General features: G+C 50.2%; 1 protein-coding gene across 1 annotated transcript in view; it reads right to left on the reverse strand.

The window, feature by feature from the left end:
• Window positions 1-14,021, reverse strand: part of LOC137482785 (gamma-aminobutyric acid receptor subunit beta-4-like) — a 72,134-nt gene that overhangs the window by 19,263 nt on the left and 38,850 nt on the right. The window contains 1 exon segment of the mRNA XM_068205387.1: window positions 3,608-3,828. Within this exon segment, the coding sequence (XP_068061488.1) occupies window positions 3,608-3,828 (221 nt within the window).

Genomic DNA, 14,021 nt, shown 5'->3' on the forward strand with positions numbered 1-14,021 from the left:
TGAAGAGAATATCTCCCTAATTTTTTGTTCAAAATTTGATGGAACCGATGCAATTTCTGATTAAAAAAAAAAAAAGCCATTAGGTGGCAAAATATATTAAATTCAGCCAGTGCTATCCAGATTTTCCTCACTGTTTTATCCACCTCCCTCCACCACCCAGCAGCTTTGTCTTTGTGGGTAGCACCTCCAAGCCTCCCTTTCTGTTGCAGGATTTCCACACCATTTTAGCACTCCCCTGTTTCACGCCGTGGGTGAACATCCCTCCTGTGCTCCACAGGCATTTCTCAGTCCAGCAAGGTGTTCAGGGGCCAGGTTACAGCTCCTGCATCCTCCCATCCCATCGGTGCTGCAGGGCTGGGACTGCCCTCTGGGCTGGCTCAGGGCTCTCTTTGGCCTTCTGGGGTTTCTGCCATCTGGCAACTGCTTGGGGAAGGGGGTAGGAAACACCAGTCCTGCATCCCAGCATCACTGCTGCTGTTTATTCATTCCTTTTGTTGGAGACCTGGCAGCCAGCTATTAATGTGAGCCCGGTGGGAATTAATTTTGGAGTAAGCTTTTGTATGGAACGCTTCCCTGAGATGGAGCTGGATTGCACTTCCTTCAACCATTAATTTGCTAATTCCAGCAAAACCAAGTGGAATATGCTTTTCTGACACCCAGCTTTCACAATGGATTACAGGGCTTCATTTACTTGTGCAAACAAGTTATCTGGAGCCTGCTCTTGTTCTCACAGCAGTCAGGAACTCCTCATGACTTGGGTGTGCCTTCACTGGGACCCTGGGGTCTGGTCCAGGGATTTGAGCCTGGTCCTGCTGGTCCCTGGAACACTTGCTGAAGGCAGAGGCCTGCCAGGATGTCACCTTCCCTGCTCTCTGACATCAGAGCCTGCTGGAAAAAAAGGACTGTTGTGCCACAAATAGCATGATTGAGTCACTTTGCTACAGGACCAGCTCAGAGGAGGGGGAAGCGACTGGCGAGAAGGGAGAGGAGCAGGAGATGTGGGATCTTGCTCGGGGGAAAACAGGAAAACAACGGAAAAGAATCAGGTATTGCCTCCTTTGGCCCTCTGCCATCAGGGTGACTCCATTTCATAAATTCCTCCACAAAATGCAAGACAAGAACAGGCTTCAGAGCACAGGGTGGACCTGCACTTCTCTTCCTGTTGGCAGGGCAAGCCTGGCTGCACATTTACAGAGAGGAGGGGAGCTCAGGTGGATATTCAGAGACTGTTTTCTTGCTTGCTTACACCTGCTGTGTGTTTTTCAGAAGGATCACCGTTATTTGCACCTGGGAAAAACTGGACCTAGTGCTCCTGTTTTCAGCAAGATTGCAGGCCCAGGAGTCAGTACAGAAATCAGCCCCAAAGAAATCCCTTTCCTACCACTGTGAGCAAAGCCAGAGGGACTTCAAGCATTCAGAGCACCTGGCTCTGAATGTGCCCCCAGTGCTTTCAGCAAGCCACCCTGACCTGAGGTACTGCTGGGGAGCAGGGGCTGCCATTGCTCAGAGCTTCACTTTTGCAATTGCCATTTTCTCCAGGGGCAAGGGAGCAGCTTCCAGGAAAACCAGCCAAAAGTTAAACCAACACAGGCAGCTCTTACTGAGGCCCTGGAAATAGCGGGCAAACAGCTATCATTTTCTTTCTTTTGGCGTGGGTGCAATTTTCCTCTTCTCTCCCATTTGCACAGGTCATTCCAGGGAGCTGGAATGGGAGGGGAAGGGAAGGGACAGTGCATGAGGAGCTGGCACAGTGTCCCAGCCCCAGCAAACCCTCCAAGGACTTGCACTGCCTGGCAGCTGTGCTGCTAGGTTCACACTGCTCGTTCTTCGAGCTGACTAAATGGCAGCTGATAAAAATACACCAGCACTTGTACTTCTGCTGTGCAGGTGTGTGCAGAGATTGCCCACCAGCCTGGAGGAGGCAGCTCTGTGCTCAGGTGGGCTGATCAGCAGCAAAGAGCAGCCTGAGCTCAGCAGCACTCTTTGCCCCCTCCTTCCTGAATTTATACTCCTACCTGCCTCCAAGTCAAAACACCTTCTTGCCTGGCCTTCACTCCTGTTTTAATACAATGAGAAGATCTGGGGGAGTCAGCTGTGGGACTGCTGCAGTCTCTCTGGTGGGTCAGAAAAGCCAGCTTGGGGCTCTCTGACAGTTTCAGCCAAACAACATCAGTGGCCTGAGGGAGAGCGATGGATGTACCTGTCCTGGCAAGGGAGAGGCACAGCAGGGACAAAACCGGGTCACAAAGCTGGGTTTGTTGCACCTTTTGCTGTCTCTGGGCCTGGAGCAGAAGGCATTCATTAATTGAAAGGCAAAACCAGTCCAGTTATGACCCCAGGGACCCCAGGCTGTCCCTCAGCACCAGCAGTGGCTGCTTCTCCTTTGGTTTCCCTGGGCTCTGCTGCAGGGAGAGCACAGGGCACAACCACCTTTGGCAGGATGATGTTCTTGGGCAGCCTCCTGCTTTGCCATGCCTACACCCAGCCCTACCCTCCCCAAAACAGCCCTGCCACTCAGAGAGGTGTAAAATAATCCTACAAGTCACACTTTGCCACAGAACACAACAGAGCACAAGAGCTGATACTGTAAATGGGAAGGGTGGGTGTACCCTCTCTGAAGGGGAAAGGTTTTTCCTCCCCCTTTCCTCCCCCCTTCCCTCCCCGCTTCCCTCCATCTCTGGGACAAAAGCCCAGAGATGCTATCACAAATATTTGTGGAGGCAGGTCAAAAGAGCCAGCTTTGAATTTTGGTAATTGAGGAAAAAAAAAAAAAAAGACAAAAATAAAAAACCCTCATCAAACAAACCTAACAACAATACAAAAAACCCAAACAAAAAAAAAATACTGAGAATAAAGCAAACAAATACAGGATTGGAAAAATAATCTCCTGGATTTCAGCTACAGCATCCTGTAGCTGCAAATCTGCCTCTTTGCCCTCTGCGTCTCCATTCAACTTTATTACCTACCCTTGCCCCTTCACATACCCGGATAACAGAGTAAGACCAACCTTTTCTCCCTCCACTTCACACAAGCACAGCAATTTCAAAGGCCTTAGACTTGCCTATGTCAATTTGTTCCAGGCACCACAAAAAATGTCCTCACTGAGGACCATTCCCCTACCAGATATCAATTTTCAAGCCTCAGTCCTCAGAATTGTCCTAGTAAACAGATGTTTTCCTTAACCTTACAGAAACCTATCTTGAACACAAAAAACAACTGAAGTGGTTTGACTAAAAGCCTACAGAAATTTAGTCTTCAATATCACAGTAACAAAGGCTCATCTCCATAGCCCAAACTTGCAGAAAATTGTAAGCAACTGAAAATGAGTGTTTCAAATGGAAGTGTTATGCAACATGAATGACAGTGACCTGAAACGCCCAGAGCAGACTATTCCCCTCTCCAACATCCATCTATAGCAGCACATGAAATGTTGGAGGCCTGAAAGAAACAGCCATTTCCAGCTTGGAGAAAGAACAGAGACACAAAACCGTGTAGCACTTGAGTATCTTTTGGGTCCTTGCCTTACCAGAATATTTTTGGAGACGGAAGAAGTTTAATTGAGGTGTTGTTTTTGACAGCAACCATTAAAGCAAACCCTTGGACTCACCTGAGGCCATACAGGACAGTCCCGTCAGGATGCAGCCGAATCATGCGGTTCTTCACCGTCACCCCGTGCAGAAAGGACTTCTTGTCGTTCAGGAAGTAGGTGTCAGGCAGCCACAGCTGGTCAGCCACCCGGTTGTCCAGGGTCAGGTTGAGAGGAAGGTCATTGTAGGCCAGGCGTTTGTCCCGCCAGCTCTGCTGGAAGTACATGGTGATGGTGTAATCCTGGCAGAGAAATAGGCACACGTTAGCCTGGGGCCACTGCAGCTCCAGCCCTTCAGCACCGCCACTGCCGACACCTCCCCAAATTCCTTGGCACGCAGTGTGTGGGTCCACACCTCCAGTACTCTTTTTTTAATTTGTTTGTTGAGGTTTTTTTTTCCTTTTTTTTTTTTTTTTGCTATTTTGGAGGGGTGTGTGCTGTGATTTGTTCTGTGAAAATGGGAGCAAAACACCATTATGTTTTGTCCCGTTTCCCCTGTCCTTGCCACTTACGTTTCCAATCAAGCAAAACTGCCTCCCAGTCCTGCTGTGAGAGCTTGTCTCCACCACCAGCAGCAGTTCAGGCTACGGGAGCACCAAAGGGTGTCAGCCAGCAGCGGCTACCCAGCAAAGACTTCCAGGGTTGCTCCCCACTTCCCTCACACAAAGGTCACATAAAGGAAGTCCACCCATGTCCAGGCACTGCTCGTTAGTTGGTAAAAGCCAATTTTGTTTTCAGCAGAAGCTGAGGCCGTTCCAAAGGGCACAGGGAGAGCCTCACCTCGAGGCCAAGGCTTCAAGGTCGGGCCAGGCCAGCCGTGACAAGCTCTGAGCACTTGCCTTGTTACAGGAGCTGAGTCAGGAGTTCATGGTGGTTCTCAGGAAGGGACATATGGGGATGAAATCTGTCGTCAGTGGAGCATGATCCACTGGTAAAGGGGCAGTTGCCTGAAAAATTCCCCATGAATTTGGACATCAGGAGGAAGTTCTTCGTGGAAAGGGCTGTTAAACATTGGAATGGCATGCCTAGGGAGGTGGTGGAATCCCCATCCCTGGAGGTGTCCAAGGAACAACTGGACGTGGCACTCAGGGCCATGGTCTGGCTGACAAAGCAGGGGCCACTCACAGGGGGAACTCAGTCTTAGAGGTCTTTGCCAGCCTAAATAATTCTGTGATTCCCAAACCATCCCCAGCTAGCACAATGCCATACAAACCTCCTGCTCCCCTCCTGTCCAATGGAGAAAAGCTGACTCGTAAACCTGTTGCTAACACAGAATTTTATAGAAGGGAGCAGGAGCTGTTGGTGGCTGTAGCTCTGCAGAAAACAAACCCATTGCTGGGCACATCCAGAGGCCTGGGATCAGCCTGTTCAGGGGCACAGTATGGTGCCACACAATAGAACAGTTTCTTCTCCTCAGGTAAACAAGCAGTACAGGAAGGAGTCTTGTACACACCAATGACAGGAAACATTCTCAGGAAACATTCTCATGACAGGTTTTAAATAGGCTGGGGTACAAGATTTTTGGGGTAAACCAGATAGCATTAAAAGAATAGGCTGTTGGTTAGGAAGTGGGCACAAGTCCTGTTGACAGTGACCTTACAGAAGTCAGAGATTTTTCCCCAAGTCCGTAAACAAAAGGTATTTTTGCAAATGATCTAGAACCGGCAGGATCACAGACATATTGTCTCTTCTCAAGCAGTCCCTAGAGTGCCACAGGAATCCCCTTGACCACATGAATTTGCAGGATGAGCCTTTCTGCTCTGCAAATCCCTGCTCTGTGCGAGGAGCTGGTGAGGAGCTTGCTCATGCACCAACATCTGGGCTGAGCACTGAGGCATCTGCCTGCCTGTCTTCTCCCACAGACTTCATTCAAAGCCAGGTTTGATTAACACCTCTGAAAACAAGCTCAAATAATCCCACATCACGGATAATGCCAGCTTTTGGGTACCTAACTATGATTCAGAAATCCAGACCCACAAGCACTTTGGAAAGGTCACGGCATAAATGTGCGGAGTACGCCAGAGACAGAGCTATATCTGTCACTTTCCGTGCTGTCTTGAGAGGAACAAAGACACAGTGACAGCTTTCTGGCCAAGGAACTGTTTTGCTCTGCTTTTTAAAGGACTGTAAACTCCTGCCTCAGGAGCCTCACAGTCCATCTCTCTGAGGCACAAACATTATCATTCTGGTCAGGACCCTGCAAAGGAAGATGCTGTCCCCAGAATCCCTCCCAGGGTGCTTGGGGCTGCACTGCAGTGAGAGCACAGAGGAGCAGAGCACCCAAATTCCTGAAGCCTCTTACTCCTGTTGGTAACAGACTCATCCCTTGCCTGTGGGACACTTGGCTAGAGAGGCATCCTTCCCATTCCCCCCTTTGAGAACTCCACCCGCACATCTTGGCAAGCTCCTTCACTGACCTGCATTTTCCTTATCCTTGACAGAGCCCTGCAACACCTCACCCCTAACCAGGCCACCCTGCTGTCACTGCAGGCTCCTGCCAGCCTTCAAGCAGGAGCAGGCAAGAGGTGGCATTGATCTCCAGAAGACAAAAAGGGCAAGCTCCTTACAAAGTGAACAATGCAGCTTCTAAAACACATCCTCTGTGTTCCCAGGACTGATGGGAACAAGCTCAGAGGGGTGCTGACAGAAAAGCCTACGCCCTAGCCATCAGCTAGATGATGTTCTTCAGGTGCAGAGACCTTCCTGGGGAAGAACAGCCAGCCCAGGGCTGAGCTCTGTTCTCCAACCTTCCTGGGCTCCTTGGTACAACAGATTTCTCTGGGCAGCATCATGGAGGTGAGCACTTGATAACCATGTCATGATAACCACGGTTCATGCAATGCCTCAGGTTTCCCTCAGCCTCTCTCTCTGCTGATTCCTGTGCTCCACTTCTTGTTCCACTGCTCTCATCACATTGCTGAACAGCAGGCAGGATTTCTGGGAGAAGGAAGAGCAGGTGTCCACTCCACAGTGGTCAGCCCTCCCTGGAGGGACAAGGGGCACTGATGTGGGATGGACAGAACCAAGCTATGGGGAAGAGGGATAGGGCAGGCACAGCTGGGGGCTGGAGGCAGCACTGGCAGGGCCCCTCCAGCAAGTGAGAGGGCAGAATCCAGGAGAGGAAGCAGTGAGCTTGCCTTCCCCTTCATCCCCCATTTCCTGGCCAGGCAGTTATGAAGTACCCATGTGCCACCCTAATATCACATCCTGGCCAGGCTCCAGAGCTGCTGGGACCTTAATCACAGCCTTCCTTCCAGAGCACACACAGTAATGGCCAAGGGTGAATTGTTCTGCAGAAGCAGAATGGCCAGATGGAGCCAAGGCATGCAGGGGTTCATAGGTTCAGGAATCAGAAGTAATGAGCCCGATTTTCCTGCAAGCCTTGCATGATGATGCCTTTGTTGTGGGGTTTTTTCTGTCACTGGGCTAATATGAGGCTTTCCCAAACCTCCCACTAATCCATGACACTCACAAGCCTGCTGATGCCACAGATGCCACAGGAGCTGGGGTTCCCAGAATCACCAGCTGACAGCAGTTGGCCAATTTACCAGGTTCAGTGCAGAACTTTGAATTCAAACACACCTGGAGCCCACACACCCCTCCAGCTCCTCCTTCCACCTCACCACTGAGGCACTTTGGTGGGACAACACAGCTGGATCTCCCTGCTGCCTGTGCAAGGGGTAAGTGAGGGGTTTTCCCTCTGCACACACACCCAGGGAGCAGAGTTCTCCACTGGTGCTGTGGGAGGAGCAAACGAGAGGTGCAGGAAAATCTGACTATCCCCTTGTCTCTAAACTGGCAGCCTAGACCCTCTCCACCCTGCACCAGTGCAGCTCCAGCAGCAACAAAGATGCTCCCAAGTGATGGATCCCACTGGGTCTTTGTGGAGGACCATAAAATGCTCAGGCAGGGCCAGAGTCTGGCCATGGCCATCACAGCTGGGGCAAGGATGGGAGAGCTTTGTGGGGAGCTCCCAGCTCGCCCTGCCAAGTTAATCAGCACTGGGATAGAAGGCAGGACTCACACTGGAAGGGGCACACATGCGCCAGGCCACCCTGTGCAACCTCCTGCTTCATCTGGTGCCTGCTGTGGGAAGAGGCAAGGCTGGAAGTAGGGAGATACCACTCCTCACCAGAAACTCCCTGCAGGTTGCACTGCACTTTGGAAAGTGTTCAGCATGAACCTGGAATTCATTGTTTAAAAAACAAAGGCTAGGACAGGACAAAGGGGGCTTTTGAAGAGTGGATATGAGCAGAAATTGCATGCATCCCCTTGTTCTCCCTTTTTCCATCCCAAGAAAAAGCAAGCTTTGCAAAGACACCTGCAAACTCTGTCCAGCTGGGCTTTGCTACCAGAGCTGAACTGACGGTGTCAGGCTGCCCTGCCCTGCCCAGCATCCACTGTGGGAGCTGAAATGGCAGAATCAACAGCTCTGGCCAGGGGGAAGCTGGTTCAGCCCTGCTGAGGCTCACTGACCTAAAAAGCACATACCTCTGCTAAAATGGCTTGTGTGTTTCAAAACAAGCCTCTCTTCCCTCCATGCCAGCCCATAAGTGGCCAGATCCCTTGATTTGTCCCCAAAGTCTGGTACCCAGCAGCTCCCAGCTCCAGCACCACTCCCAGATTCACACAGAATCACAGAACAACCTGCTTGGAAGAGACCTCCAAGATCATCGAGTCCAACCCAGCCCCAGCACCTCAACTGAACCCTGGCCCCCAATGCCACATCCAGGCTTTGTTAAACACACCCAGGGATGGGGACTGCACCACCTCCCCGGGCAGCCATTCCAGAACTTTATCAGTCCTTCTGTGAAAAACTTCAACTCCCTGCAGCAGCAGCATCCCTGAGCTGCCCTCCCGGCCCAGCTGTGTGTGGGATGGCTCTGGGCACCACAGCTCCCCGCCCCTGCAGCTCGATGGCACCTGAGCCTGCTGGAAAGCTGGGGAGCTGCTGAGCCTGGCCGTCTCTGAGGGATCCCTACACATGCCTGGCTCTGCTGAGCAGCTCCGTGCCAGCTGCCAGCCCCCCCACACCCCCACTCCCAAGTTTTCCAAAGGCTTTTTTCTCTCTCTTCCTTCCTGCTCCGTGAGGCACACAAGGCAGAGGTGAAAGCTGGCAGACACTCATGGTGCAGAGGTGCTCCCCTGTGAGCAGAGTTCACCTAGAGGGACACAAAAAATACTGCAAAAGGAAGAGGAGATTGCCTGGGCGCCCCACGTGCTGGGATGATGGGGTGTCCTACCAGCTGCTGAGGACAGGAATGCTAAAATCCATCTCCAGATGAGAGGATGCTGATAATTACAGCCTTTCCTGAAGCTCAGCTGAGCCCCCAAAACCAAAGATGGTGTATGCCGTGAGCGGCTGGAGTGTTGACACGGCAGGGGCATGAATGGAGGAAGGTATTTCCTGCAGAACCCCAGAGGCAACAAACTCAGCCAAGCATGCACAGGGATTCCCCAGACTCTCAGAGGACAGGGCAGAGAAGTCTGAGGGAACAGCAGCTGAGTCACAGCAAGGAGGGAAATAAGCTGGCACTATTGGTATGAATTCAAGAATGAATTTCCACTGGCTTATTTTCCAAACACCTTTATTAACATCTATCCTATAAGCTGCTTCTCCCCCTCCACCTCAAAGAGCCCCTTTTGGGAGTGAAATGCTCCTTGGGAAGCAAACCTGGACTGGCCCTGGACCCCTCCCCACTGGTGGTGGCTCTGTACAGCCCAGGAGCAGCACTGTCACAGGACACCAAAGCTGCCTCTTGGGAAGTGTCCCAGGTTAAGATGCCAGATCTGAGTGTAGGGACAAACATGCTTGTGCAGATGAAGGCAAAGTTTGGGGGGACCAAGGCAGTGAGAGGATTTGTGAGCCAGGGAAGGGGACTAATGCAGGAGAGGAGCCACTCCTGCCATGGGGAGCACAGGCTGGGTGCTGCTGAAGCAGTAACACCCTGGAAGGCAGGAGGAAGTTGAAGCTGGAGGTAGCAGATGTTATCTGAAGCCACCATAACTCAGTGGGGACACAGAACAGCTGGTGGTGGGCCAGCCATGGCTGTTGAATGGTGTGCAGGGATGTGCCCAGACCACCAAGGGACATGGCCCTTCAGGGAGTCAGCTCAGACCAGGAACTGAACTTCCATGTCCACGGATCAAGGACCAGCAAGTTAAGGGACTCAGGGCATCGTGTTCCTTTCTGTCACTGCAGTGACAGGATGGATACAAAATGAAGGAGCCTCTCTTCTCCTGCAGTTCTGTGTCAGTTTGCAGGACACAAGCATGCTCTGAACCCAAGTGGAGTTCTTACAAATGTGTTTGTGCTGGTTTTGGAGACACAGGTGTACTGTGTCAGACCAAAAGCCTTTATACAGTCATAGCCTGTCTTCAGTAACAGGAAAGAGAATGGCAGGGAGGAATAGAAGTTAAAAAGGGTCTTTGTTGTGATACTTAATTCTGCAGCTATTTGGACTTAAGGATCTCCTCAGTCAGAGCTGGTACCTTCTTAATTGAAAATGCTCACTTTCCCTTATGAGAGCTTATCTTATTTCTCAAAATATTCAACCTTTGGCATCTGCAATCTTGTGGCCATGAGTTCCACAGCTGAGTTCTTCACTGAGTGCACATCACTTTAAACAGGTACAAGTCAGGTTTTTCTTTTCCAGCTCCCTGTAGTGCATGTATTAAGCTGGTAAACAACCACAGCCTTGTGCTCTCAGGCTCACAGTGTCCCACCTCCTTTTAGACACTTCAGGGTTACTCATCAGAGCACAAATAACTACAAACACTCTCAGAACTATTGAGAGGCTCTGATAGAGGCAGGAGACAGCAAGGCAGGGAGAACTGTTGCAGGGGTTAAGCACAGAGCAGAGCTCTGGCAGAGTCTGACGTTCAGCAATGGGTTGTTGCACAAGAATAGACTGAAGGCAAGGTAATGGAAATAACTTTCCACAGAGCCTGTGCAATTAGATGTTACAAAAGCATGAAGTCAGGAGCATAAGAGTATTTTGGAAGGTCTAAGCATTAATATGGAAAATAAATTCAGGTTGTTATGGAAAGGAACTCACGGGAAAGAATAGCTCAAGGATGCTGAGCCTGCTGCTGCAAAGCTCCATCTTCCAACTGCTTCCATGTTTGAACAGAACTCCCAGCAGCTGCTCCCCAAATCCCCAGCACAGCTCCTAAGAGACACACCTCGTGGGCAGGCTGGGTCAGATAATTTTCCTTCGTGCTGTGACCTAAAGAAGCCTCAGCACTGAACTAGTCCAGGGGCAGAAGTGCTGAGGCTCATTAGGGGCTCCACTAGACTCAGGCACCAGGACCAGAAATTGAAATAATGTGTGTGGAGAGGTCAAATATTTGCTCAGAATACAGCAATTCTGGCAACACGGATATTGCCTGTGCCTGGTCCATTTTTGTGGATGAAAAATGAGGCGGGTACCTTTCAGTGGGGCTTTGGAAGCGAAGGTGACTGTTCCAGGCTGCTACTGGGGGCTGTTTCACCAAGCACTTGTAAGGCACTGGGAACAAGAACTTTTCTACAGGGGAGAGAGTGCTTTTCTGCTGCTGCAGGGCTCTGGGCATGAGGGATAAAGGAGGTTTTGCAACTCACCTCTAGCTCTGGCTGTACCACTTGACTTTTCCCCCCCTGACTTTGATAAAGAACCTCCTTTTGGAGAAGCAACCAAATAAAACCTTCCCTATATAAGCAAATGACATATGGTCTCCTTGTCCAAGATCACAAAAGAACATTAGGAAAGCCAAGATGCTCCAGAAAGAGGGAGAAAAATGGAACATCTGACTTAGTAAAAACCAAGCTGCCACTGCCAGAGACTAATGAACAGTTTGCTGGCTTCAACTTCTTTGATGATTAAACACCAGCTCCTGTTCCCGTCATTCTTGGGAAAGAAATTAAAGGACAAAGTAGTCCTCAAGTATGTTTCATTTGAAGGAGGGGATAGGAGAAATAAGAGCAATTGTTTTGAAGGGGAGAAGACAGGATCTGCCTGCAGTCAGCTGCAAGGAATTGGAACGGTGTAAAATGTACAGGAATAAACAGAAATATACAAGAATATACAGGAATAAACAGGAATATACACGAATAAACAGGAATATACACGAATATACAGGAAAGACTGAGCACAATGGCCACAGCCCTCCCTCAGCAAGCTCATCAAAGAGGGGATTGTCCATCTCCAAACAGATAAATCAAGGCATCCCAGACCTCAACGTGCGCCAGTTAACCTGCCATCAGTAAATACCTGCCAGCAGCCTTTCCAGCCCTGAGACAGCACAGTCACTTCAGACTCTCGCCTTTGCTTGAGGCAGGAGGCAGCAGCTTTTGTACTTACTGTACTTTTCATGGGGGGAGCATCCTGCCAAAATGCTGCTTTTAATTTCTGTTTTGGTGCAAGTGCCAGTGCCCAGCTTACAAGTCTGAAGTTGTGCGTGACAGTTGTTGTACATAAAGTGACAAATATTTCGGCTACTGCCCTTCTCCCTACACTTCAGCCTGGCAGGCAGGAAAGACACAACCTTTTTCCACCTTCCTTTTTGAATAGCCAGATGTCAGCAGTGACTTGGGAATCAGGAAGAGCACTCTTCCAGCAGTGCAAGGAGGGGTTGGCTTCTAGGATATACTCTATGCCCTTCTGTGCTGCAGGTCTGTGTGCTCTTGAACTCATTTTCTTCAAGACCTGAGAAGTACTTTGCATGGATGTGTTCCCCTCACTAATCTGATCTACTTTTGTAGTAATTTGCATGTGTTTAATTGCTGAATGCATGACCAGAAACTGGGACAGGTGTCTGCAATGTCCTCCACATCTCAGGGTGTGTGGGGAAAGTGTGGCTTTGTTGCCCTATTTCTCTCCTGCCTGGCCCTATCCCTGCAGCACCTGCAATGGTGCTGGCCCTGCAGGTGTCAGCTAGAGGACATAGTTGGCTCCTGAGCTAACGGGATCTGCCGTGACAAGACCTTCAGAGTCCTAAGCCTGCACCTCAGTGCCCTGTCTGAGCAGGAGGCAGCACCACGTGGCACCTGCTGGACTGCCCCAGTCCTGCTGGGAGCAGAGATCAAGAGGAAAGAGGCAGAACTGAGGGGCACAGGGACGAGCATCACCTGCTCTGTGAGCCCAGGCAGAACAGCAACCTTGCTCAGAGTTACAGGCAGCAATCCCAAAATCACCACCTGCAGCACATCTTCCTCAGGCAAGCGCTTTGGAAACAATGCCAGGCACTTTGTACCCCTGAGCCATGAAATCTGGGAACTGATGCACACCGTTCCTGCTGGGCTGCTCTCCTCACTCTGGCCCCCAGGTGCCAGCAGCCAGGCCAAACCCAGAGCCCTTTCTGCCCTCAGCTGTCCTGTTTCTGCACCACCAGCTGGATTGCTCCCAAAACTCACCACAACTTGAGAAACTGCCATTTCCAGAGAGTGGCCACTTAATGGGGACACATTTTTGTTTCCTGCAGCTTGCCATGGCAAGCCAGCACAGAAGGGCACACTTTGGCCAAACACCCACCTAAGGGCAGAGAAGCAAGGCAATAGACATAAATTTTGGGAAAGGCACTACATGAATTTGGCCATTTTGGGGGATGATGTTACACAATCTTCTAATCCTAGATGGGCTGCGAACTGATAGGGAACTCACATTTATGGTTTGCTAGAGCATCAGATGTCTCCAAAAGGCTGCTCCAAGCCTTCCCAAGTCCCTTTTCTCCCTTACCATATTTACTTTATGCAAAATCTTAACTAAGTCCCTTTTGTTAACTCCCTTAACCTCTCCCCAGGCATGCACAAGGCCACCCATGCCCACAGGGTGGGACACACAAGCATTAATACCCTATTTCTCTGGAGTCCCCGAGAAGAATTGTGACCAGGCATTGCAGAGCTGGGAAAGGGAATCCAGGGATTTGCTTTTATTACAAGATGCTTTTTGGTGTGAAGTGCTTGGTGATTTAAAACAGATGATGTTGACCCACCACAGAAAACCCTGGTGCTTTCCAAGGCCACCTTCACCTTCCACTGCTGACCTGCACTAATCCAGCCCTCTACCCCACTGCCTTCCACAGTGCTGGTGCCTGAATTCCACCTCGCTCCTCTCCTCTCCCAGCTCCCCTTTCCTCTCCTTCCTGCCTTACAGCCTGTGCTGCCAGCGTCCTCCTGTACACACATATTGGCATATCTAATATACAGCCATGAAAGCTCAAAAATGCTTTTAATAATTACTTGGTATTTAATTAAACATGCAACAACCAGCCTATTAGAGTAAATTAAATGAGTGAGACGTTTGAACAGTGAAGATATCAGTTTCTAAAGCTCTCAGAAGGATGGAGGAAGAAAACTGGATTATGTCAAGGGAAAGTTGATGCTGGAAGATGAGTGATGCTTCCTATACCTTTCCCCCACATCTCTGGGCAAGTGCTAAATGTGTAAACACAGAAA

This window comes from Anomalospiza imberbis, chromosome 14, assembly GCF_031753505.1.
Source record: "Anomalospiza imberbis isolate Cuckoo-Finch-1a 21T00152 chromosome 14, ASM3175350v1, whole genome shotgun sequence".
Classification (NCBI taxonomy): domain Eukaryota; kingdom Metazoa; phylum Chordata; class Aves; order Passeriformes; family Viduidae; genus Anomalospiza; species Anomalospiza imberbis.